The 24,405-nt window shown below is 35.0% G+C and overlaps 1 protein-coding gene across 1 annotated transcript in view; it reads right to left on the bottom strand.

The window, feature by feature from the left end:
* Positions 1-689: 689 nt before the first annotated feature.
* LOC149543321 (U3 small nucleolar ribonucleoprotein) overlaps positions 690-24,405 on the bottom strand; it is a 78,553-nt gene continuing 54,837 nt past the window's right edge. The window contains exons 6-13 of the mRNA XM_089798151.1: positions 21,337-21,405; positions 21,065-21,106; positions 20,734-20,802; positions 2,593-2,664; positions 1,853-1,906; positions 1,622-1,763; positions 1,393-1,526; positions 690-1,287 (exon numbers count right to left, since the gene is read on the bottom strand). Coding sequence (XP_089654277.1) covers positions 1,192-1,287; positions 1,393-1,526; positions 1,622-1,763; positions 1,853-1,906; positions 2,593-2,664; positions 20,734-20,802; positions 21,065-21,106; positions 21,337-21,405 — 678 coding nt within the window. The 3' untranslated portion in view covers positions 690-1,191. The remainder of the gene's footprint in view (positions 1,288-1,392; positions 1,527-1,621; positions 1,764-1,852; positions 1,907-2,592; positions 2,665-20,733; positions 20,803-21,064; positions 21,107-21,336; positions 21,406-24,405) is intronic.

Genomic DNA, 24,405 nt, shown 5'->3' with positions numbered 1-24,405 from the left:
GTTTGGCAAAATGGGCTTCTGACCATATGTGTAATTGAAACATTGTTGATAAGCCTCAACTTCCAATGAGCTTGTCCCATCAACTTGATCACTTGGTTGATCTTGATAGGGCTGTCTGATGCCCTTTATCTATTTGTTCTTATTTCTCTTTCAACTTGAATAAATTTTCACCCAAGAAAACAAAAAAATACCTGACATTCAAACTTGGCACCTATTTGTTGCTAGTAAGATTTTCCACTGCTGATCCACTTGCTTTTTCTTAATGGAAACTTCTAAATTCTATTGAGAAGTGCAGCTCAAATCCAACACACCCTCTAGAGTGCATTCATGTAGAAAGCATTTCGTAATAAATTATAATTTTCGGACATTGTATATTTAATTGTAATTAATTTTAACCAGGATAGAATTTCAGCTATAATAAATGCTTACTAGTTTTACTTGCTTTTAGCACTTCGCAACATAAGTTATTTCATTGTGTGTATGTTAAAGATAATATACAGCTTCCGTATTATATACCGTATCATTCACCGTGTAATCGAGGATTTGAATATAAAAAATTCTCACAAATTTTTGCAATATTTAAAAACTACTAGTGTATCCATTGAAGGATTTATTGCATAATAACTACACTTACATAAGCATACAAGTACTGTAATTTTAATACATTTTGTTGAAAATTTAGAAAACAATTTTGATGATTCTCTACTTATGTTTTTGTTTAAAAAGAATTATAAATATTATAATTTACAGGAAATTTTTAATAGTTCCGTTTGTCAACCATAACAAGATTTGAGTTATTGTCAACCTGACATGATCATGCCATTATGCTCCACCACCTGCTGTCACTGTAAATTACAACTCTTCATGTACTTGTACAAAATAATGCATGACCTTTCCCTCTTAAATGTCATGTTCAACCTCTCCAAATGATAGGAGACAATAATGTGTATCAAAATTGGTGGCACTGCAAAAATCACAATAGAATAGAATAGTGTCGTAGTATCTTGAATGTGAATTGCCGATATCTAATACTCCCAAGAGATTCCGCCAAATGAAGCAAAACCAGAGGAACAAAAAGCATTTCAATTAAGAATAAAGTGAGGTTGCACAATAAATGGCGATATCCTGAAATTTAATCCATCTCATATCATCGAGGACAACTGAGTAAAGATGCCGACAGTCAAAGCTCCTTTATAACTTCAAGAATGATGGATGTGGTACATCTGTTTTTTTCTGTGATGACTTTGGTCCAACTTTTTCCTTTGCCAGATCAAGCTCAGCAAAGACCTAAATAAAAGAGGCAAGCAATAATTCATAACCTACAGAATCTAACTCTTGAATAATATTAAAAGAAATTGTATTAAAACAAATAGACCTCAGAAAGCTCACTACCTTGGATGACTTCCCATAATGTGTTCTAGCACGTTTTTGATCCTTTTGTTTACCATTTTGATATCCTTTCTCTTCGTCACCACCCTTATGATGTATCCGCCTTTTCTTCTCAACTTCTTTGTTTGCTTTCACAGCTATACCGCAGAAGAAAAATGTGTCAGACATATTTTCCTTATCTGTTATCTGACTCACATAACAAACATCACATACCATACTTCATATCAAATACCTTTATGCTTCCGCTTCTTCTTTGCTCGCAAACGTTTTCTATCCTCTTGGGTCAACTCAGCTTCTTCTTTAACAACCCCTTCCCCAACAAACAACTCCTCGGGTGCAAGCATAGATGCTTCTGATACTGCCATAGGAGCAACCTGTCCATAAAAACAAAACAAAATGTTAGCACTATCATAGACCATTAACTCCTCTCAGATACTTTCAGCTAGGAGAAATAATCGGCAACCTCTTCCATTGCAAGTGCAGGAACATTTGCTTGTACAGACATATCTTCGATCACCTGTCCAACAAGTAATTTGCATATTAATTTATATAGTAGATATGTGTATCCTTAAAATAAGTAGGAGATAATTTCCACAGCTAGTCAAATTGTGATGTGAATATCAGGATTTAACTGTGTGATTTTTGAGTCAAACTCGATGACCCATGTTTCATGAGTAGTGATTCAACATGAATCCATCTCTCATGAGAATAAATGGAACACTTAACACTCATTGGATCTAGGTGATGCTCACAGGGGTGAAGCACCGGGACTTCCCGGGAGGTCACCCATCCCAGTACTACTCCAGTCTGAGCGCGCTTAACTGCGGAGTTTCCTTCACAGTTAAACCCAAAGCTTGCAAGCTTTGGGTTTAACTGTGAAGGAAACTCCGCAGTTAAGCGCGCTCAGACTGGAGTAGTACTGGGATGGGTGACCTCCCGGGAAGTCCCGGTGCTTCACCCCTGTGAGCATCACCTAGATCCAATGAGTGTTAAGTGTTCCATTTATTCTCATGAGAGATGGATTCATGTTGAATCACTACTCATGAAACATGGGTCATCGAGTTTGACTCAAAAATCACACAGTTAAATCCTGATATTCACATCACAATCCTTAAAATAGTTTCAAGAAGTTGCTAACGAGAAGCAAACACACAAGGATAGCATAACCTCGTGGATGTTGAAAATTATATCTTTCTTTCATACCGGTTTTGGTGTAAACTGGAAATGAGAAAGTGCATCCAACTTCACACATAACTTCTTAAACAAAAGAGCTGCCTGAAAATCAAAACAGCACCATTAAACACCTATATGCAAAATATCTACTTCTAGAGCGCCAATTACATAGATTAAACCATTGAAAATCTTACACAAATTAAATGAATGAGCCCAGGGTATAAACAAGCAACCAACACGTTTCCTCAAGCATTCAAGTTCACAGCAAGAAAGCTGGTTTCCTTTTTTACTTACAACTTCAAATCCACAAAAAGGCATATAACACGGATCTTTCGTAGTAGCTTGAAGTCATGAAAGCACCAAAAGTCAATAATTTACAGGAAGAAAACCCCCACGACATACTAAAATATTAGTGTTTGCTATGAGTACCAGACAGCAAAAGATTTCTAATGCATTAATCTGGGAACCTGTAGCCCACAGAAAACTTCCAGAATGGCAAATCATTGGTGCATTGAGGACCTCGAAAGCCTCCCTTGTCTAATAATTGTTGACAGTGCAGGTTTATTATTCACACTTTACAGACAAGTAGAAGTTGGGATCTTAACACGAATTGAAATCCTTAACAAGAGGTAAGTCGTTATCTATTTTAGTGGCCAACAAAACCATTAATAATGTAGAAAAAACATGCTAACATGAAGAAACGTGCAAAAATTTGAACTCCTGGTGATCTGTGAGAATGCCTAAAGGTAGTAATAATAAATAATTAAATAAGATTTCAACCAATGAATTATGTTGCCAACATTTCAAGTGGGGTACACTAGATTCAATACATAATTAGTGGCCAACAAAACCATTACTAGTGCAGAAAAAAGACTAACACGAAGAAACGTGCAAAAAATTGAACTCCTGGTGATTTGTGAGGATGCCTTCAGGTAGTAAAAATAAATAATTAAATAAGATTTCTTTTCTACATTCTTGTCAATACCTGACAGGGTTCTTTGGCCTAAATTACAGTGAACAATTGACTTGTACAATCCAGCTCACTTCATAACAGAGACACAAAATAAACCCAAATGATAAATAAATGGGCTCTCCAAGTCAACAAAAATGCAACATACTAAATAGTTAAGGAATGTCCGCCAAAGAGAAATGAGAGCATTTATTTAAGAAAATTGCAGGGAAGGGTAAGGTCCCACGAAGAGAGCCTTCCTAAAACATTCAGTGGGCGTTGCTGAGATTTTTGGATTATTTTAAATTAGGAAGTCCCATGAATTTTCCAGTGGAGTTCCTGCTTAAATATCTAAGCTCCGCAATTATGGAAGCTGGTGATGTCATCAATTTTTTATTTAGCATACTGCATTCAATTGTCTAAATCAATTTAAAATAGGAAGAAAAACAATTAATAACAAGATTTTATTATTTTCATATGATTAATAAGTGGCAGGAAAAAGCCTATAAAGTGTGCAGCAAGCATTAGCCCCCCACCTTTCAACCCACTAAATATGCAGCGAAAAAGTAGAAGCTGCTACTTTTGTGGAAGAGATTCAATTTAATCCTGTAGCAATATTTTGTTTTAGACTTTTAGTTGACAGGAACTCCTGCTCCATAAAAATAAATCCCAAAGTCCCCCCCTCATGGGACCACACCCTAAGTCAATAAATCTCAAACATTCAATAAAAGAAGCAAATATTGAACTTGGGGACAATTGTAATGGTATGATCATAAAAGCTGGGGAAAATATTACTCTTTAACCATAATTTAAATTTCCTTCCAATGCTCAAATATGACTAATATATCATAACATTGTACCTGCTAGCAAAATTGTATTATCGTTTTTTTGAAAATTCAATAACTATAAATTGTGCACATAACAGAAGTTATAGTTATGAGCTCGGACCGTGTTAAAAGGCTAGGCAAGTTCTAAGATGTAAATTAAAAAGAATCCATAGATTTGCTTTGAGACTATCCAGAGTTGATTCTGTCTCTGTATTTGTTCCCAATTTTCTAGTGGCCAGAATGCTGCCAAAATACAGGTGAAGAAAGAATGTCAATTTCTCCGGTAGCAGAGGGAACAGCTGATTGTGTAGCATTAAAATTTTTGCTTTCCCTAGTATGTAAAGTCCCAGTTTCTTGGATTTACTAAGAATGTAAATGTCAGTTGGATCTAACAATTAAATCAGATATCTTGGCAAATTCTGATCTCATGTAATTAATTTTATTCAAAGAGATTTCAATGTATATACAGGAAATATTATTCTAATTGAATTTCTGATATCAATATTTATATTTCACTCAACTGTTTTACCACAGAACTGAGAATGGAAATATTACAATATAGCAAAAGATGCACCTGTTCACTGTATCTGGAATTTAACCAAACTCGTCCTGCAATTCCATCCATACTGCTATCTTCAGTCTCAGTTGTTGTTTAGACAATCATTGAATTCTGGTATTCTCTCTTCCGCTAACCACAATTGAATATATTTCCACATACGACAGCTTTGACAATAAATATTGATATAGATGTGCTCGCTCTCTGATTCCACTAGGTCAGAAGGATCTGACGAAAGGAATAATTTATTCACCACCTTAGCAATCGAACTTCTCCAATTCCATTCCCATAATCATGCCTTCCACCTTCTTGGCAATGCCTTTATAAGGGAAGAAATTCCCGTAATATAACTTCCTCCAAACAATTCTTATAATTAATGATTTAAATATTAATTTTTTATTTATTAACTAATATTAAATAATAATTAATAATATTAGTTTATAAAATATTAAACTAATATTAGATAATTATCATTATTTATTCCATCTCTTAATTTAGGGACATTACAAATCCTCCTGTCCCATGATTGCTTGTCCTCAAGCAATCGAATTTCTGAATCTATTGTTTTCTGTACCAAGATACCTGGTATGCACTTCATTGTAGAATACGCTATTAATCATGCAAACTCCAGAATCCCAAATCTGAACATCATCTTCAGAATCAATCATCCAGAGGATAGGAGAATCGTCATTCATCAAAGTTTCAACAATGAGCATTTCATCAATTATCCATACCTTGTAATTATTTGTGTAATCAGTTATCCTCAGTAAATCTATGTATGATGAAGTTGATTGTTTTAAGTCATAGATCATCTTATCCTTCTGAGAATGAAATCTGGAAAACTCATGGAAGTGTGATATCTGTGGTACCACATGTACCGAAATCACCAACACTGTCTGAGACACTAACTGTACCAGTAATTCTGATTGTTCAGTTTTTGACATACTATGATGATCACAAGTCTCAATCTGGGCATTCATCTCTTGCTCTTTGGAAGCTACCTGGGATTCAATTACACATTCCTCATGTAAGAAATTGTTCTTTAATGCCATCCTTTTGCTGCTCTTCTTCCTTCAGGAAACACTTAAGCTTCTGTTCACATTGACTGAAGACGTTGCGCACCAAAGTATATGCAGATGAAGAAATTGCACATTCCTGTTCCAACACAGCACGAAGCATAGATAAAATAGACTGGGGAGTTGTTTCACTTTCCTGGATGGTTAGAACCATAATATCCTTCATAACTGTATTGATCTCTTTTCCGTGTGCCCTTTTGATTGTCGCTAGGAAATAATGAAACATATCATAAATCAAATTATGCAAACCCAAATCCAATAGTAGATTACTTACTCTAACTTCTGCAAATATTTTTAGTATAGCCAATCTTCTTGTAGCATGAACAATACTGACATCATCAAGTCCCTGAAAACTTTCAACCATCAAACCCAATACCTTCTTCATGGTAACATCATCATAGGGAATGTGTGGTGCGAAGATTCTCAAAACTTCACAGAGGCTTGAAGTAACATTTAATCTAATTCCTGTATCTGAATGCATCAACAACCAGTCTTGCTTCAAAGATATTTTCACAGGAATGAGAGAAGAATATAACAAGTGTGAAGGTGATTGTTGCATTAAACTCAAAAAACCATCAAGTTCATTTAAATTGTCAAAAACAGCATTTCAGGGTTGATGAGGGAGTAGCTTGTCACTGGCTTCTAGCAATTGCTTTAACCAACCAAGGTCTTCCTTCCGATTCCATACTTGTTTTCATATTTTACTTTTATACCATGTAAAATTCCTAACCCAGAATTGAAGTTGCACGGCAATGACTACCTTTAACTTTTTAATCTGTTCCTACTATTCCAGAATTTATTTATTCAACATTGTAGATGGGCCAGTATTGAAATACTCCAAACTTGACTTACTCCCGTAATACTCCAAACTTGACTTGCTGGAAGTCTCTTCGCTGAAGGTATATGGTCTTCTTGGATGTTCTTGTAAAATACCGGAATATTTTCTGAATGTCGGTTCAATCTGAGTTTAAGAGACTTCAAACTTAACTCATCCGATGCGTGATTGTTCTCCTCCTATGTGACAGAAGGTTATGACCAACCTCTGAAACTGCCTTTACATGCAAGTATCGATGCTCACTGGTTTTGTAACCAATAATGACTTCAATTACCTCGTGATTGCTAATTTGAATTTTCCGCAATATTCCTGGTGCCTCCGTTGACACTTGAAATGGATGGCCGTCCAGCCTCTGCCTACAGTGAATGTCAAACAATGTTCCTGAGATATCTGCAATGATTCCTGGTGCCTCCATTGACACTTGAAATGGATGGCCGTACAGCCTCTACCTCACATGAATGGCAAACAATGTTTCTGAGATATCGTTGATATGATTTATAACAAGATTATTGAAGCCCACCGGTTCTTCTCCTTATAGAATACCAATTTTCTGTGATGCGTCTTCCTCTCCTGCCGCTTCAGACAAACCGTATATTCTGAATTTCTCCCTGAGATATACAATAACTCCAATCACCATTGATCAAACTTCCCATCCCCATCCATATAGTTACAGTTCTGAATGAGATGGATGTGTTTGGATCGTCCAAGGATACACTACTCTGCGTTCCAATAAGTCAACTGAAAGTTGACAAAAGGAAATAAATAGACTACCTTCAACAAATTCTAGAGATTCGATAATTCACCTCCCTTTGTCGTTTCTCTGTCTGAAAAAAGGATTCCAGTAGTTATTTCTTCACCCATAGGCCAAGATTGATTTCAATTTCCAACCCGAGAGGATTTCTTCAGTCTATTGACAATTGTAACCATCCAATACAAAAGGATTTCTCCAACCCTTGATAACCACCAACTCACGGTCTCCATAGATCCTTTACTTCTCAGGAATACTTTATGTTTGCTCAGTATTGTGATTTAATCATCTTTCGATCCACTAGGTCAACATTGGTTGACGAAAGGATTTATTCACATCAATTGTTCGATCTTCAAAACATTCAATTCTTTTTCTTTTCTTTTTTTCCTTTTTTTTCCCGTTTGGCATATGTGCGTTTGTACCCATGGGCTGGCAAGATTGAAAGCTCTGATACCACTGTAAAATCCCAGTTTCTTGGATTTACTAAGAACGTAAATTTTCAGATGGATCTAACAATTAAACCAGATATCTTTGCAAATTCTGATCTCATGTAATTAATTTTATTCAAAGAGATTTCAATATATATACAGGAAATATTATTCTAATTGAATTTCTTATATCAATATTTATATTTCACTCAACTGTTTTACCACAGAACTGAGAATGGAAATATTACAATATAGCAAAAGATGCACCTGTTCACTGTATCTGGAATTTAACCAAACTCGTCCTGCAATTCCATCCATACTGCTATCTTCAGTCTCAGTTGTTGTTTAGACAATCATTGAATTCTGGTATTCTCTCTTCCACTAACCACAATTGAATATATTTCCATATACGACAACTTTGACAATAAATATTGATATAGATGTGCTTGCTCTCTGATTCCACTAGGTCAGAAGGATCTGATGAAAGGAATAATTTATTCACCACCTTAGAATCAAACTTCTCCAATTCCATTCCCCTAATCATGCCTTCCACCTTGGCAATGCCTTTATAAGGGAAGAAATTCCTGTAATAAAACTTCCTCCAAACAACTCTTATAATTAATGATTTAATATTAGTTTTTCATTTATTAACTAATATTAAATAATAATAATTAATAATATTACTTTATAAAATATTTAACTAATATTAGATAATTATCATTATTTATTCCATCTCTTAATTTAGGAACATTACATAGTACAACCCATTAACTTTCTCTTTTCTTTCCCATGTAATTTGTTTAATTAAATTCTGTTGGTTTCCTATACAATTCACAGCATATTCACAAGGTGCCCCTAAAAGATGCAAACAAGGACTCCCATATCACAGCACATGTTGTAGCATACTGAAAAATCAAATTAAAAAAGTGCACTTTTGTAACTCTTTATACTTCTGAATCTCATCCACCTATTTGAGTCATTTGTGGATATCAACATTAATCCTTGTTAAATGGTAGCATCGATCAGATTAACAGTATATATGTGTGCATGTATACCCGTTCGTCCTGCGAACTAGTATACATACACACATATATATACACTTATATGTATCTCTCCTTAATCTGCTTGGCACAAGTATGACTATTCTTCTCATGAATCAAAATCAGACCAGCACTATTATGTCTGCAATCATAATGATAGTGCAATGATCTTAGAAGACTATTGGTCATTTAAGTCAATTGTGATTTGCCATAATCTGGGCAATCTTATTCACCCGATCCTCATTAGGAATATTAAATGAAATTACTATAAACTAATCTTGCCTCTTCACACAAGTCTCTTCATCCAATAGACACATCTATTGATATTGTGCCCAAATTGACTTTATATAAATGATGATCGAATTCTTGAGAAGAAGCATGGAAATCAATTAATGCATTCTTCTTGGTTGGGCAGTTACAGACAAAACTACTTCAGTATTGGCAATCAAGTCTCACAGTAATATTAACTGTTTAAAGACCTGAGAATCAGATACAATACAGAAATCAGAATATACCTTCTGCATCAGCCTGTGATAAAGAATAACACTCAGCTAACTCTGATAATAAGTTTAATTACAATAACAATCCTTTTAACTTAGTTTAATAATATTTGGCTCCGAATGCTGTGAGTACTTAGCTGACTCACCGCAACTTGCTGTGCCAAGTCAAGTGGAGAGCTGAGCAATGTTCCCTGTGAGTCAACCAAGGTTTCAAATGATATAACTTTCTGGTGCAAAATTGCACGGCAATATGTTGAAAAAAAAAACCCGTATCATTTCACTTCATTTTTTTGACATTTATGATGATTTATCTTAAAGACTAAGTTGCCGAATCAGGAATCAGAACCGGTACAGGTACTTGGGTACGAAACGCTGGTACAGCAAAAGTCTGTGGAGGGGGGTGGGTACATCTTTGGTACATTCATACAAATATATGTGTGTGTATGTGTGTGTGTGCGCGCACGCGTGTGTGTATGTATGCATCTATATATAGTATATACAGATTGAAAATATATTAAATTTAGAATGCCATATACCTATAGATATGCTAAACAAAACCAATACAATTCTCAAATTTGAAACATATTCATTCTAATTTAATTGAGGTTTCTGCATTAAGAAGATCAAGCCAGAATCTCATGGTAGATAAGTTCAGAGTTCGTTAATCAGCAGACTATCTTAAAAATATCTAAAATATCAAACAAGAACACTAAATATTTTAGCATTTAAAAACACAAATCCCAGATGTGTACCCACTGGAGATTTGCTTCAGAATCAGATTCCTGTACGTTTTGTATCCAGAAATGCCCAGAAAAGTCTCATGATTCAGCAACTTAGCTTAAAGACTTACGTTGTCTAGTGGAATACATCTTCAACCTCCACATAACAAGAACATGTTGACAGAAGGGATTGAGAGAATTATAATTTGGTTAGAAATAGTATGGACTTGGTGTTGGAGAAAATGGCAATGGATTAAAATAAAACCCATGTGATTTTCACCATTTCATTTCTTTTTTTTTGACATTTATCATCATAAAGACTACATTGCCTAGCAGAAGACATCTTCAACATCCACATTACAAGAGCACATTGACAGAGGGGATTGAGAGAATTAAAATATTGTTAGAAATAGTGAGGACTTGGTGTTCGGGAAAGTGGCAATGGGTTAAAATAAAACCCATGTGATTTTCACCATTTCACTTCATTTCTTTGGCATTTATCATCTTAAAGACTTATTTTTCCTAGAAGAAGATATCTTCAACATCCATATGACAAGAATACACTAAGAGAAGGGATTCAGAAAATTAATATTTTGTTAGAAACGGTGAGGACTACTTGTAGGAGAATATAGTGATAAAACAATGAAAGATGATGTGTTCTAGCAAGGTCCATTTGGTCTCAAATGCCTTAAATTTGGTATTGGTGGAACACATCAAGGTTGCTTCCCCACACCCCATTAGGGTCACTACCCCTTGATCCTAATGGGTAAACCCCTACGAGGGACTCTGCCACTCAACCCCACTAAGACTTTGCAGCCGAACCTTCCCTTGTGGTTGTCCCCTTGTTCTCCATAAATCCAAGTTGTCGGTCTCCCTGTTACAAGCATCCCAAATTATTATTCATTGATTTAAGGGTCATATAGCTTGTAAGATTTTAATTATGACAAGTTACCGAAGTGATTAAATTTGTTTTCTAAATGCATTAGTTTCTATTTCTGTGTGTGTAATTACATCCTTTTTGCCAAGGTGCAAGTTCAATTCAAAATTTTGGATTGCCAAGTCTATGCTATGTCCAAGTTTTCAAACTATTAATAGAGTATCTTCATAAATAAATACTCACAATTGAAGAAGCCATCACCAAAATTAAAGAAATTGAAGAGATTATCTCTAAAGTAGTTCAAATATAGGCAAATATTAAAGCACATAGGTATGAAAGTATTCTCTCAGGATCTCTCTTTACTGAACCCTGGCATCTTCTAGAGCCTAACCATTTCAATGTGGAGCAAAGGACTAGGTTGTTTCACAAATTAATGCAAAACGGGAACCCCATCCACCATGTTTTATCAAGATAAACTCCATTGGCATGTCTAAAGTAAACTTGGGATCATCCAAGACCAGATGTGTTTTAAGGTATAATTCGTTGCAGCATATAAGAAGCTGCCAAATGGAACAAATAATGAAACTCAAGCCCAGTGATTCATCCTAGGCCTTCAAATGGTTTCTTTGAGCAACTCTATAAAGGCGTGCATTGATGCATAAGCTATGATTGTAATTAATGCAGCCAAGAAGTACCCATCCCTAGATTGGAAGATTAATAACATTCTCCAATAAAACTAATTGATTTTGGATTCTTTCAAAATCCTCTATATTCAATACTACTTCAGAAAGTCAAATCCTGACTATTTTTTGTCTAATCCAGGTATTGAGCTTAATTCAAATATTAAGGTAACAGATTTTGTGCACCAATGAGAAGAACTAAAAAACGAATTCAAGATGACTCTTCTCAGTTCTAAGTATTAAATGTTCATTCCCTCCCGTGAGACATGGTTCTCTAACTTCCACAATGGAGCCATTTTTTTCACTATATGTGGACATCAGCAGAAAATTTACCATGGTTCAATCAGAGAATCTATAGGTTAAAGAGAGGTTTTGATAATCAGACCAACCTGGTGAAGGATGCCACCAAGGATATCCGAGGTCATGATTACAGCAAGATGCTAATAAAAAGAAAACTGAACTCCCAAATTGTTTCTTCTGCTGGTGAAAAATAGGGCCATATTTTAAAAAGTTGGGGATTCTTTTTTTTTCTTGAGCTGAGTACTTAGGGTTTGGATGAAGATTTAGACTATAGGTTGACTGGGACTTTTCCTAGGATAACCTCCCCACTTCAGCATGCAGAATTGAAAGGTTCCTCTAACAAGGAAACTTTTGGAAAGCAACTCACCAAGCAAGTTCCCTAAGACCAATATTTCCTGATCTCTAGATATATAACAGAGCATGTCCTCAAGATATTTTCTCTAGATTTTACCAATGTCCGTGAATTTAAACAAACAATTTGCATGCAACTAATTTTCTTATTCATCCAACAGACTATTATATAATGTCTAAGTTGCTGGAATCTGGTACGGATGCAGGTTCAAGATTTGGGTTTGAAATTCACTCGATTATTTTGGGGGTTGGGTTCGGGTTCGTTTTATGTTCGTCCGTATAAGGGTTTAAAAAAAAATCATATATATATATATATATATATATATATATATATATACTAATATTAAAGCAACTTAGCAAAATATACCACCACATATATTAACCATTTAGTTTGAACAATGTTCTACTATCAAAGTATTCACATTTGGAATATTTTAATAAATGTGGTCAAATACTGTTGTAATACTGTTAAGAATTTCTCTAAGACTGGTTCTCTCAATTGTTCCACAGGGTTGTTGGCATACAAATGCTATGGAAAACTTCTTGGTAATATGATTGAATAATACAACATAGAGCTATGCAGAATAGAATATGTAGCAGCAGTATAAAATGGGAATGCTGGACAATGGCTATCGTGGATGGCCGTTCGACCACATTTATTAAAATATTTAAATGCCAATGCTTCAATAGCTTTGTTTGAGTATGCCATTTGACACATGGCATATTTAATATATGAATCGCCGCTTTAATTTGAGAACTGTCGACCTCAATACATACATGAAAGAGAATTAATTGCATCCATCAGGAACCATGTCAGATGTGAGACATGTCACTAAACCTTGATGCCACATTGTGCTTGCGCAGCAATACAAAGAAACAAATAAATAGGAAGGCAAATATATCTCCCGCACGAACCATAAATGGTGACTAGGATATAACCGATGCAGCAGAACATTAATGTAAAGTTTCTGCAAAATTCTTATCTCTTAATCAGACTTTTAATCCAGTCTTATATGCTGAGAATGATCTTCAAAGTAGTATGAATATTGATGAAATTAGTGCTTATTATAATGCATATACAATACTGAATATTTAACCTTTTATTGTGATAGAGAATCTCAGATATAAATTGCAGGATATAAAATGCTTATAGGAGCAGACTGCTGTAACTGTGTGTCCTATAATCTGCATTTACAACCTACTTATATATCCTTTCTAAAGGGTTATGTCCCTTGAGGGACATAACCCTTCCTAACTTGGCACCTATAGGAGAGATATATATATCATTAAATGCCAACATTAGAGATGTATTACTATTAAGAGGAAGTACAGTCTATACTGTCAGACCTGTAGGTTTATCTTGGTTAATATTCTTAACACTCCCTCTTAACCTGATAATCCGACAAAGAGATATTATATCTAGCAACACCAATACAGATGAATAAGCAAGAATTAATACTCTATATCTGTCTGTCTCTTCTTAGTATGTGGTATCATAGAACACATGATGCAAAGTCATATTACTAAACCTGTGATATGACAAATCACTGCCACTAGCGATATTATACAGGATAAATCTAAAGAGTAATCTCTTCATTTATCCAAGTTATGATTTCATAGAAACTGGTATTTCCATATCACAACATGATCCTGAGTTTTAAGATCTACCAGAATACAGGATAAACCTGGAGAATACTAAGATTCTTCCTTTATCCACTTTGTGACCCATAAACATAGCAATGTCAACATCACAATATGATCTTGAACTCATCTAGATCTTAAAGTAGAACTCTATTATTTAGCACATTATCTAAGAGATCGTCACCTCTCATAATGTTTTATACAAGTGTTCATTATTTTCAGAGATCATCACCTCTTAAAATAATGAATACAAATGGTGGAGCCCATAACAGTCAATAGCCTGACAAAATAAAATTATTTTATTAATAGTCAAGAGAGTACAAATGGATTACAACTCAACCATACCACGTCTCCTCCTGAAGTGTTCTACCTTCACTCTAGATAGAGGTTTGGTGAGTATGTCTGTTGTCTGATCTGCAGTGCAAATGTATTCCAATTTTACAAAATCCCTATCTACCATATCTCTTACATAATGGTAAGGAATTTCAATATGCTTGGACCTATCATGGAAAACTGGATTCACTAAGAGCTTGATAGAACTCTAATTATCACAATGAATAATCGTGGGATTCATAGCTTGCCCAAATAATCCCACACATAACTTCCTCAGCCATACTGCTTCTCGACAGGCATTGCTGTTGCAATGCATTCGGCTTCTGTGGAACTCTATGCTACTGAAGACTGCTTTCTACATATCCAAGATATCATTGCTGATCCCAAACTAAAACAACATCCTGAAGTACTTTTCTTGTGTTTAAGACTTCCACCCCAATCTAAATCAGTGAATCCATGTAAATCTACAGCAACTTTCTCATATTTGAGTTTGAGATTAAGAGTGCCTTGTAAGTATCTCATAATGTGTTTAGCTACAACTAGGTGAATCTCCTTCGGTGCACACATAAACTGACTTAAGGCATTAACTACATAGCAAATATCTGGTCTTGTATTTACTAAGTACATAAGAGACCCAATCATTTGTCTGTAGAGAGTAAAATCTATGGATGGTGATTCTATAGCTGCTTCCTTAAGTTTATGTAGATTAGTCTCCATTGGAGAAGACATAGGTTTGCAATTCCACATTCCAAATTTCTTTAAAATATCTTATGTATGCTTCCCTTGATTTAGTATGATACTGTCAAAATTATGTCGTACTTCCAGTCCTACGAAGTAATGAAGGAGTCCCAAATCTTTCATCTCAAATTCTCTAGTTAGATCTTTCTTGCACTGATCTATGAGATGATCATCACTTGTTATTAGTAGATCATCAACATACAATATCAAAATTACCATATCATCTTTATCTCTTTTATAATATAAATTTGGATCAGCTTCATTCTTGGAGAATCCTAAGCTGGTGAGATACTTATCAACTCTTTCGTACTAGGCCCTGGGAGCCTGTTTAAGCCCATAGAGAGCTTTCTTGAGCCTGCAAACAAAAGCATTAGGATCATGACTTTCAAATCCTTCAGGTTGCTCCAAATATACTTCTTCTGAAATCTTTCCATTTAGGAATGTTGTTTTCACATCCATCTGATGTACCTTCCATCCCTTTGATGCGGCAATTGCTAAGACTGCTTATATCTGGAATCAGGAGCAAAGGTTTCTTCATAATCAATGCCTTCTTTCTGAGAAAATCCTCTGGTTACAAATTTGGCTTTATACTTCTCAATACTACCGTCAACAGCATGCTTTATTTTAAATATCCACTTGAAAGAAACAACAAATTTTCCTTTAGGTCTTGGAACAATTTCCCAAACATCATTTTTCATGATAGATTGGTATTCTTCTATCATAGCTTCTTTCCAAGTTGTATGTTTAATAGCATCAGAGGGATTGGTTGGCTCTGTTATGGATAAATCACTTATGTTAGTTGTATAACCAAAGAATCTTTTAGGTCTTTTACTTTCTCTGACTATTTTGGAAGGTGCAGCAAAGTCTTGAGCTGCTTCAATTATTTGAGTGGCCCAAAGTGGTCTTTTCTTTGAATTTTCTTCAAGGTTCATATTTTGAATTTCATCTTTGATTTCCTCTAAGTTCTCCGTTTAGGACCCAGATTCACTATTTCTTTCAGAACTAGATAAAGGAGAAGGTTCATCACAACTTATGGCTCTTTTGAATGCAAGATCTTCTTCAAAGATTACATCTCTGCTAAGTTCAATAGTTTTCTATCTAAGTATGAAAATCCTATATGCTTTAGAAGTTTCACTGTACCCTACAAAAATACCTTTCCTCCCAGAGGGTTCTAACTTGGTTCTCTTTTCTTTTGAAACATGGATATATATAGGACATCCAAAAATTCTAAGGACTTACATTCGGTCTTAACTTATTAAATACTTCTTCAGGTGTTTTATCTTTAAGATAGGAGTGAGGACTTCTGTTTTGAATGTATACAACAGTATAAGAGGCTTCTGCCCAAAGATAATATTCTAGGTTTTGGTCAAAAATCATAGCCCTAGCAGCTTCTATAATTGTCCTATTCTTTCTTTCTGCTACCCCATTTTGCACTAGGTTATAAGGAACAATGTACTCCCTCTTAATCCCTGGTTCTTTACAAAACCTTTTAAACAAGTCTGAGGTATATTCTCTTCCGTTATCAGTTAGTTCTAAGGGATTTAATTTTATGTCCTGAAAATTTGTTCAGTTAATGCTTTGAATTCTTTAAATCTTTGTAGGATTTCTTCTGATTCTTTGCATTTTAAAAAGTAAATCCATGTTTTCCTAGAGAAGTCATCTATGAACAAGATATAATACTAAAATCCTCCAAGAGAAGGAATAGACATAGGTCCACATAAATCTAAATGAATTAATTCTAGTACATTATTTGTTTTCCTAGTACTATCATGAAAGGGACTTCTGGTGCTTTTACCCAGAGCACACCCTTTGCAAATACTAGGGTGGTCTTTATTTAATTTGGGTAATCCAGTAACCATCTTTTCCATAGTTAATAAAGTTTTAAAATTTAGATGCCCTAATCTTTTGTGCCATATTTCATTTGAATCTTCAGCTTCGTGGACTAGGGCTTGAATGGATCGACTAGATTTTGTATTCAATTCATACAAATCTGATGGAAGAGTTCTTAGCCCAAGTTAATACTTTGCCATCCACGAATGCAACATTGTGTCCATCATCTTCAAGTGTTGCAATTGAGATTAGGTTTCTTTTAATCCCTAGTACATAGAGTACACCTTTAAGAAGAGTATTTCCTGATTTTAGTTTCAAAGTACAATTTTCAATTCCTTCAACGGAGTGTGCTGAGTTATCACCAACGGTAACTTCACTGTTAACCTTCTTTGATGAAGAATCTAGAGTTTCTTTGTATCCCGTTATATGTCGAGAAGATCCACTATCAATTACACATGCTTTATTTGAAATTTTATTTGATAGAGAGGAATACAAAACACGGTTCTCAAGATCATAAGTATCTTCTTCTCTAATGACATTTGTACAATTTGCCTGTTGTTTGGAATTTTCAGGACAATAAGATCTATAGTGTCCAAATTTTTCACATTTGAAACACTTTATTTTAAATAGATCTTTCTTGGGCTTTCCATTTTTTTGATTTCCCTTGTTCTTCTTAAAATGCTTCTTCTTGCCTTTATAGGAGTTTGTATTAAGAACGTGAAGTTCTTCATCTTCTACTTTTGGTTTCCCTCCTTTCTTTAGTTTTCTGGATTCCTCTTGAAGACAATCATTCTTGAGTCTGTTAAAGTCTGAGAGCTGATCTCTGGCACTTATTCCTTGTGTGAATGTCTCCCATGAATCTAGCAATCCATCTATAGCCATAAGTGTTAATTTTGTGTCACTAATGATAGTTCCTATGCTTGATAGTTCATCTATAATGCCAGTAACTCTTAAGAAGTAAGAACTTATCAATTCTCCTTTCTTTATCTGAATGTGATTCAGTTGCCTTTTTAGTGCAAGAACCCTAGTTGCATTGTTTACTTCATAGCCATTTCGTAATGCATTCATCATATCAAAGGCAGTTTGATGTTTTGTAAGCATAGGTACAATATCATTTTTAACTCCATCCAAGATGATTTGAATAGATTTTCTATTTCCTCTATTCCAGATAGATTTGTGAAGTTCAACTGAGGGTTGTTTGGATGCTCCATCAATGAATTGTTGTACATTGTTCTCTTCAAGAATCATCATGATTCTGAACTTCCAGGCTTCAAAGTATTTTTTCCCATCAAACCTGTCCTCGGGTCTGATTATGTAAGCCATGGAAGATAGAAGATTGTTGCTTAATGTCTACAAAGTCTGATTACTGAAATTTAGCAGAGCCTAGGTTCGATTACCAGAGCTCTGATACCATGTAAAGTTTCTGCTAAATCCTTATCTCTTAATCAGACTTTTAATCCAGTCTTATATGCTGAGAATGATCTTCTAAGTAGTATGAATATTGATAAAATTAGTGCTTATTATAATGCAGATACAATACTGAATATTTAACCTTTTATTGTGATAGAGAATCTCAGATATAAATTGCAGGATATAAAATGCTTATAGGAGTAGACTGCTGTAACTGTGTGTCCTATAATCCGCATTTACAACCTACTTATATATCCTTTCTAAAAAGTATGTCCCTCAAGGGACATAACCTAACCCTTCCTAACTTGGCACCTATAGGAGAGATATATATATCATTAAATGCCAACATTAGAGATATATTACTATTAAGAGGAAGTACAGTCTGTACTGTCAGACCAGTAGGTTTATCTTGGTTAATATTCTTAACAATTAATATGACATAACCAACATAGAATCGCATAACATGATCAGGGCATGACACAATCATTTAAGGAGGCATATGAGCATATACAAAATGGTAGCCAGAAGCTTGTGTGGCCCCAAAACACAGTTAAAAAACTATAAAAATAAAAGGCCAAAACTTTATAGAAATTTCAAAACATTATTAAAAAGTCAAGTTGACCCAACAAGGGAACAGTAGCTCCAAAATTGCTGCCATTTGTTTTGGATTCAAATTGGGATTTCCAAATTCGACAGAAGTCATTAAAAAGTTTCAGGGTCCTGCTAACTGATCTGGCAGCAAATTACACACAGAAAAGCGAATTTGTAACGACTCTGAACTGCATATGAATTTTGACCGAACCGACTACTGAATTCAGGTTCAACATACGAATGTGGTAACTGAGCATAATATCAGACTGAAGTAGAGATCTGAAATATGAAGATAAATTATTGCATCCTCATTTTTCAAAATGATGTAAAATACCTCCATTACTAAAGTTTGTCTTCAAATAAGACTGCACAAAGTTGCCTAGCTGTGAACTCCATCGTGAATCTACCTCCAAAGATGAGTTGGGTTTTCCATCCAATCCACCAAGAAATTCTGAAGGTTTTTGTCCTCAAGTTTTCAAAACTGAAACCAAAGCTTCCCAGAATTCTCCAAGAGAAAACAGTAATCAAGCATAAACCAAGCATGCTGAGAATGAGCCTCTCAATGTTCTTTAATAACATATCCCTAAACTTCTTTGTTCACCTTCTGCCTATCTTTTGGTATTCCTCTTCTTTGTCTCTTTATTGTCACCTTTTATATTAAAATGACTTGATTAATTATTCACTAAGCTCCATTAAAGTCATTTTGACACTTAATTAAATAATTAAATAAAGTCATCATAATCTTGATATAATTTGACAACTTAAATTTTAAGACATTGCACACAAGCGCATATGTACGTATCCACACACATGTATCTAACAACTGATGCTGGAAAATAAGCCACTCAAACCATAATCAACACCCTTGGCACCCCAATATCCTGACAGGTATCCCACCCTGGGGCAATTCCCAGTTACTTCCAATGGCACTGTTCCTTCAACCTACAGCATTATCTATACAAATACATATATCTATATGTATGTACATACACACAGACATGTATATATGCATGTACACACACACATGCATATATGCATGTACACACACACATGCATATATGCATGTACACACACACATTGTATACAAATGTAGATATATGCATATGTATATATAACTATGGATGTGTGTATATAGATATATACATACGTATAGATATATGCATGGATGTAGATATATGTATAGTATATAAATTATTATTAAATACATATATAGATAAATGCATATAAATATATATATACATGTATATATGTGTGTGTGTATACATATATGTCGGTGTCTATATGTGTGTGTGTGTGTCACATTTATATGTACACACATACACACGCACACACATATATATACAGCAGTACCCCCAACTGTACCAAACCTGGGAGAAAATTCTACCATACCAGCCAAACTAGACCACCAACATGGAAAGGAATGCAATGTAGATGGTTCGAATCATCTTTATGTTAAAAGATCTGTTTCCCCCTTCTCTCTCTTTTGTCATAAGCGTTGGATTCAAAAGCAATTTTTCTATCATTTGCATTCAAATTTCAGTACTTCAAGACTGCACACAAGGATGTCAATATAGGTGACTGTAAGGCAGACCTATAAGAGTTTGCTACATGAACAAAATAGTCAGGATATGTGAAAAGTTGATTGAATAAGTAATTGCTACCTTTCATTGTAATATATATAAACTCCTGTTTTTTCATGAACAAAAAATGGTATTCCTCTTGAATATCAAAATTAGACTCACCTCATTTTTCAATGCATCTGATGCAGATGTTGGGGCAGCTGCTAAGCCTGTCCTCTGCATATACTCAGCCTGTAAAAATAGAAAGAAACTAGGAATGAAATTAGGAGAATAACATGTAAGTTTTGAAATTAGAAACCTCATTCTCAGCCAATATCCAACACAAGATTAGAAGAATATATAAATAGAAGATCACCGTGCATATCCTCACAAAGAAAATATCTGTCAAATATAGGGCATGACAGCTAGACCACTATAACTTCTGAACCTACTAGCTAAAGCTCTATAATTTCTAAATATTCTATCTCCTCATGCAATTCTTCAGTGAACAAACCTCATATAGTTCTGCAAGTCCCTTTTCACTTTTATTTTCATCCTGCACATATAAAGCCTTTTTCAGTGAACTAATAACATATGAAGAGAACAGATCTAAATTCATATCCACATATATAAAATTTGGATATTCAAAACGAAAAATATAGAAGCAAAACCAATCAAAGCCTTCCAAGGATATGAAGGACTAATATCCAATAGAAAACATGCAGTAAAGCCTTAGTTAGTTCATTACAATCTAAACTTGAAGAGCTTCAAGAAGATACCACATACCAACTCCACTCGCTCCCTTGGTGTTGTTGACGGTAAAGTGGGTTTCTTTTGCACATCATCAAACTGCTCCTGGAATAACAATTCACAAGCAAAACTACAACCAATTATTTGTAATCCCATTTGAGTTGATTCTAGCAAATAAAACATCTACTTCATCAGGCATCAAACATGAGATACACCACAGTAGAACACCTTTAAACAGTATAAAGATTAAACGTGGATGATAAATACATGAATGTATACCAGAACTCCTAATGAAATTGTTAAAATGACCACTTTAAAAGCCTATACTACCAAATACCAACTTCTCAACTAAGCTGGTGCTCTCTGTTGCATAAGTAGCTGCCAGATAAAGAGCTAAAAAGTACATGCTTGGTATTCAACAAGCAAAGATGGCTTAAATTGCTAGAAATGGTTGAAAACACATTTAAAGCAGATCTTAAACCACTCAAAGCACTATTTTACATGCAGACAAAAACGGAGGAAGGCATAAATTTCCAGTTGAGCATGATACAATGTCATCACAATATCCACGATATCAATCTAATTAACTTTAACATTGTTGTATTGCGTGGCTGAACAGTACTTCATCCATTATTATAATCTAATAAATTGTATCATTGTCGAACTAAATATTTGATCCATGCTTTTTACAAAGGACTGCAGTACCCAAGCCATCTACAAGGATAAAGGACAACCCATGATACACCTAAAGAAATGATTAGGAAGAGCAAAAACACAAACAACAAAGTATCATGAAAAGAAAAACCTGTGAGCAGTGAAGATAGCACATTTGACATGACAAACTCGTGTCAAAATCACTAGTTTTTGCAATTGACTTCACAAAACAAGTCGAAAACATGAAACTGTAACACCCCTTTGCTAAAAATAAATTAATTTGGTAATTGAGATATTTTAACTCCTTCGTTCACCAAGGTGGTGAGTCTGGTGACAACTCAATGTCATACAGTATGCTTACAATTGATAGCATTTAGCTTCCATAATTAGGGCCATCCCTAGACCCAAACCTAAGCCTCGAGGATTCACTCTTGACGACCCTGCCTGCGTACCCTCTCATGGGAAATCAGAGGCTTTATACTTTGCACTCAGAGGAAGTCTACTCTCTCCTCTTGATGAGATCCCTGATCTCTCTTTAATCCTGACTATTAATTAAGGGATTCTATGAACTGGGTCCCATCACAATGAAAAATATTGTTTTCCATTAGGTGTTGCTTCCATACTCATCATTTTCAATCATTAGTTTACTTAATTGTACATGCACAAGGTTCAGAGCACATATCACATACATAATGATTATCTCTAGCTTACGTCACATATAACAAGGACTAGCTCACACATATCAAAGGTACACAAGCTAACTAGCTTTTTCATGCATTGAATACACAGTGAGTAGTTCCAAGATGCATCACAAAAAAATAGTGGCTGAATCATAAATGAGTCACAAAGACAATTGTTATTGGCTAAAATAGAATGGTACCATCCCCTATCCGTAGCACATTGGTAGCAAGGTTGTCGCATTGTGCATTGCACTATGGGTCCCATTCCTTTTCTTGGTCATTTGCACCAATAGATAATTGGGACATGAAATCAATACACACTGTACTACAATGAGTATTTGTTTTGATCCAAAGGTGAAGTAAAACATTTCCAAATCAAGCTATGCCCAAAATCATACTATGAGGTTGGTCAAATTATCACCTACCTATTCTTCATTAGAAATTCTCTACCCTAGAGTCCATCAAACAACGAAGCAGTGAGGACATCTATTGCTGATATGTAGTTGGCCACCAGGCACACATCCTACCGGTGAGATCAGTCCAATTCCTTAGATTAATGTGGGTATCCCTCACCTAAATGCAACCGGCGGTAACCATCCGCTAGCTGGGTGATACAAATGACAATCTACACTCCTTGAATACGATCAATCTTGAGCAGATGAGCTTATTGTAAGGTCATAAGATTTATCCTCCGGTGATCACCTTGGATAGAGAGGACTAGCCTATGTGCTAGAGGAACACAAACCTCTACCTATGCCCTTGAAGGACCCAAACTCCATCTATTGCCATAAAAGTTGGCTTAGCATTATAACTAAAAGAGAGGTTCCTAATTTAAAACAAGTACACCACAATAGAATGATTGAGGACTACCTACACATTCCAATAAGTTTGGGATTAAATATCTCAAACACATAAAAATTACATAGAACCAACACATTACAGCCTCGACTCAACATGTAGCATTAAGTGGATACCTACTATAAATAGTCAACCCAATTCATTCCCTTAGCCTTTCTATTCAAGAATATAATGTATTAGATATTATTTATTAGTTTTTCTTAACTCTTCATAACCATTATTATTTGCTACGGCCTCAACTAAATACTACTATAGAGGAAAGGTTAAACAAGAAAAAACCTAATCCCTAGAGTTATCCCCTCCTAAATCATTTCTATGAACTTGAGGTCACAAGGGTATCCTTCACCCAAGTGCCACCTACATTCCAACTTCTAAACAGGTTGAAGTTACATAGTTCTCATTACAGGCTCTCAAAGGACCTAAACATAGGTTCCCCTAAACCTAGGGTTTCATAAATATTTTCCTTATTTCAAAGGACCTAAACATAGGCTCCCTAAACCTAAGGTTTCATAAATATTTCCCTTATTTCATAAGACTAATTTTGCAACTTATCAATCCCATGAATAACACTTCCTCTTCAAGATTATTAAGGTCCCGATTATTTTGAGGACATGGTTTAAAGAAAGATGTTCTCCTTATGACAAAGGATGAAGTGTATGAGTTGGAAGCGAATTGTATTGGATTCGTAAAGATTGGTAAATGCAAGTAAGCGATCAAAGGGGCCATTATGATGCGAAGTTGGAGATCTAGTATTGCGATCTGAAAGATAGTTGGTGCAGTATTGGCACAGCAAGAGGACAGAGCAAGAGTTTGAGTTGCTGAGATTAGTTGCATTTCTATTATTTTGAAAGCAATAATACAGAGGCCAGTTGGACAGTGAGTTCGGTGGTCTTGCCCCTAAAGCTATTTGGAC

This window comes from Cupressus sempervirens, chromosome 8 (genome assembly GCF_028749045.1).
Source record: "Cupressus sempervirens isolate cs-2001-9-10 chromosome 8, ASM2874904v1, whole genome shotgun sequence".
Taxonomy (NCBI): Eukaryota; Viridiplantae; Streptophyta; class Pinopsida; order Cupressales; family Cupressaceae; genus Cupressus; species Cupressus sempervirens.
This window is presented reverse-complemented; position numbering and strand designations above follow the sequence as displayed.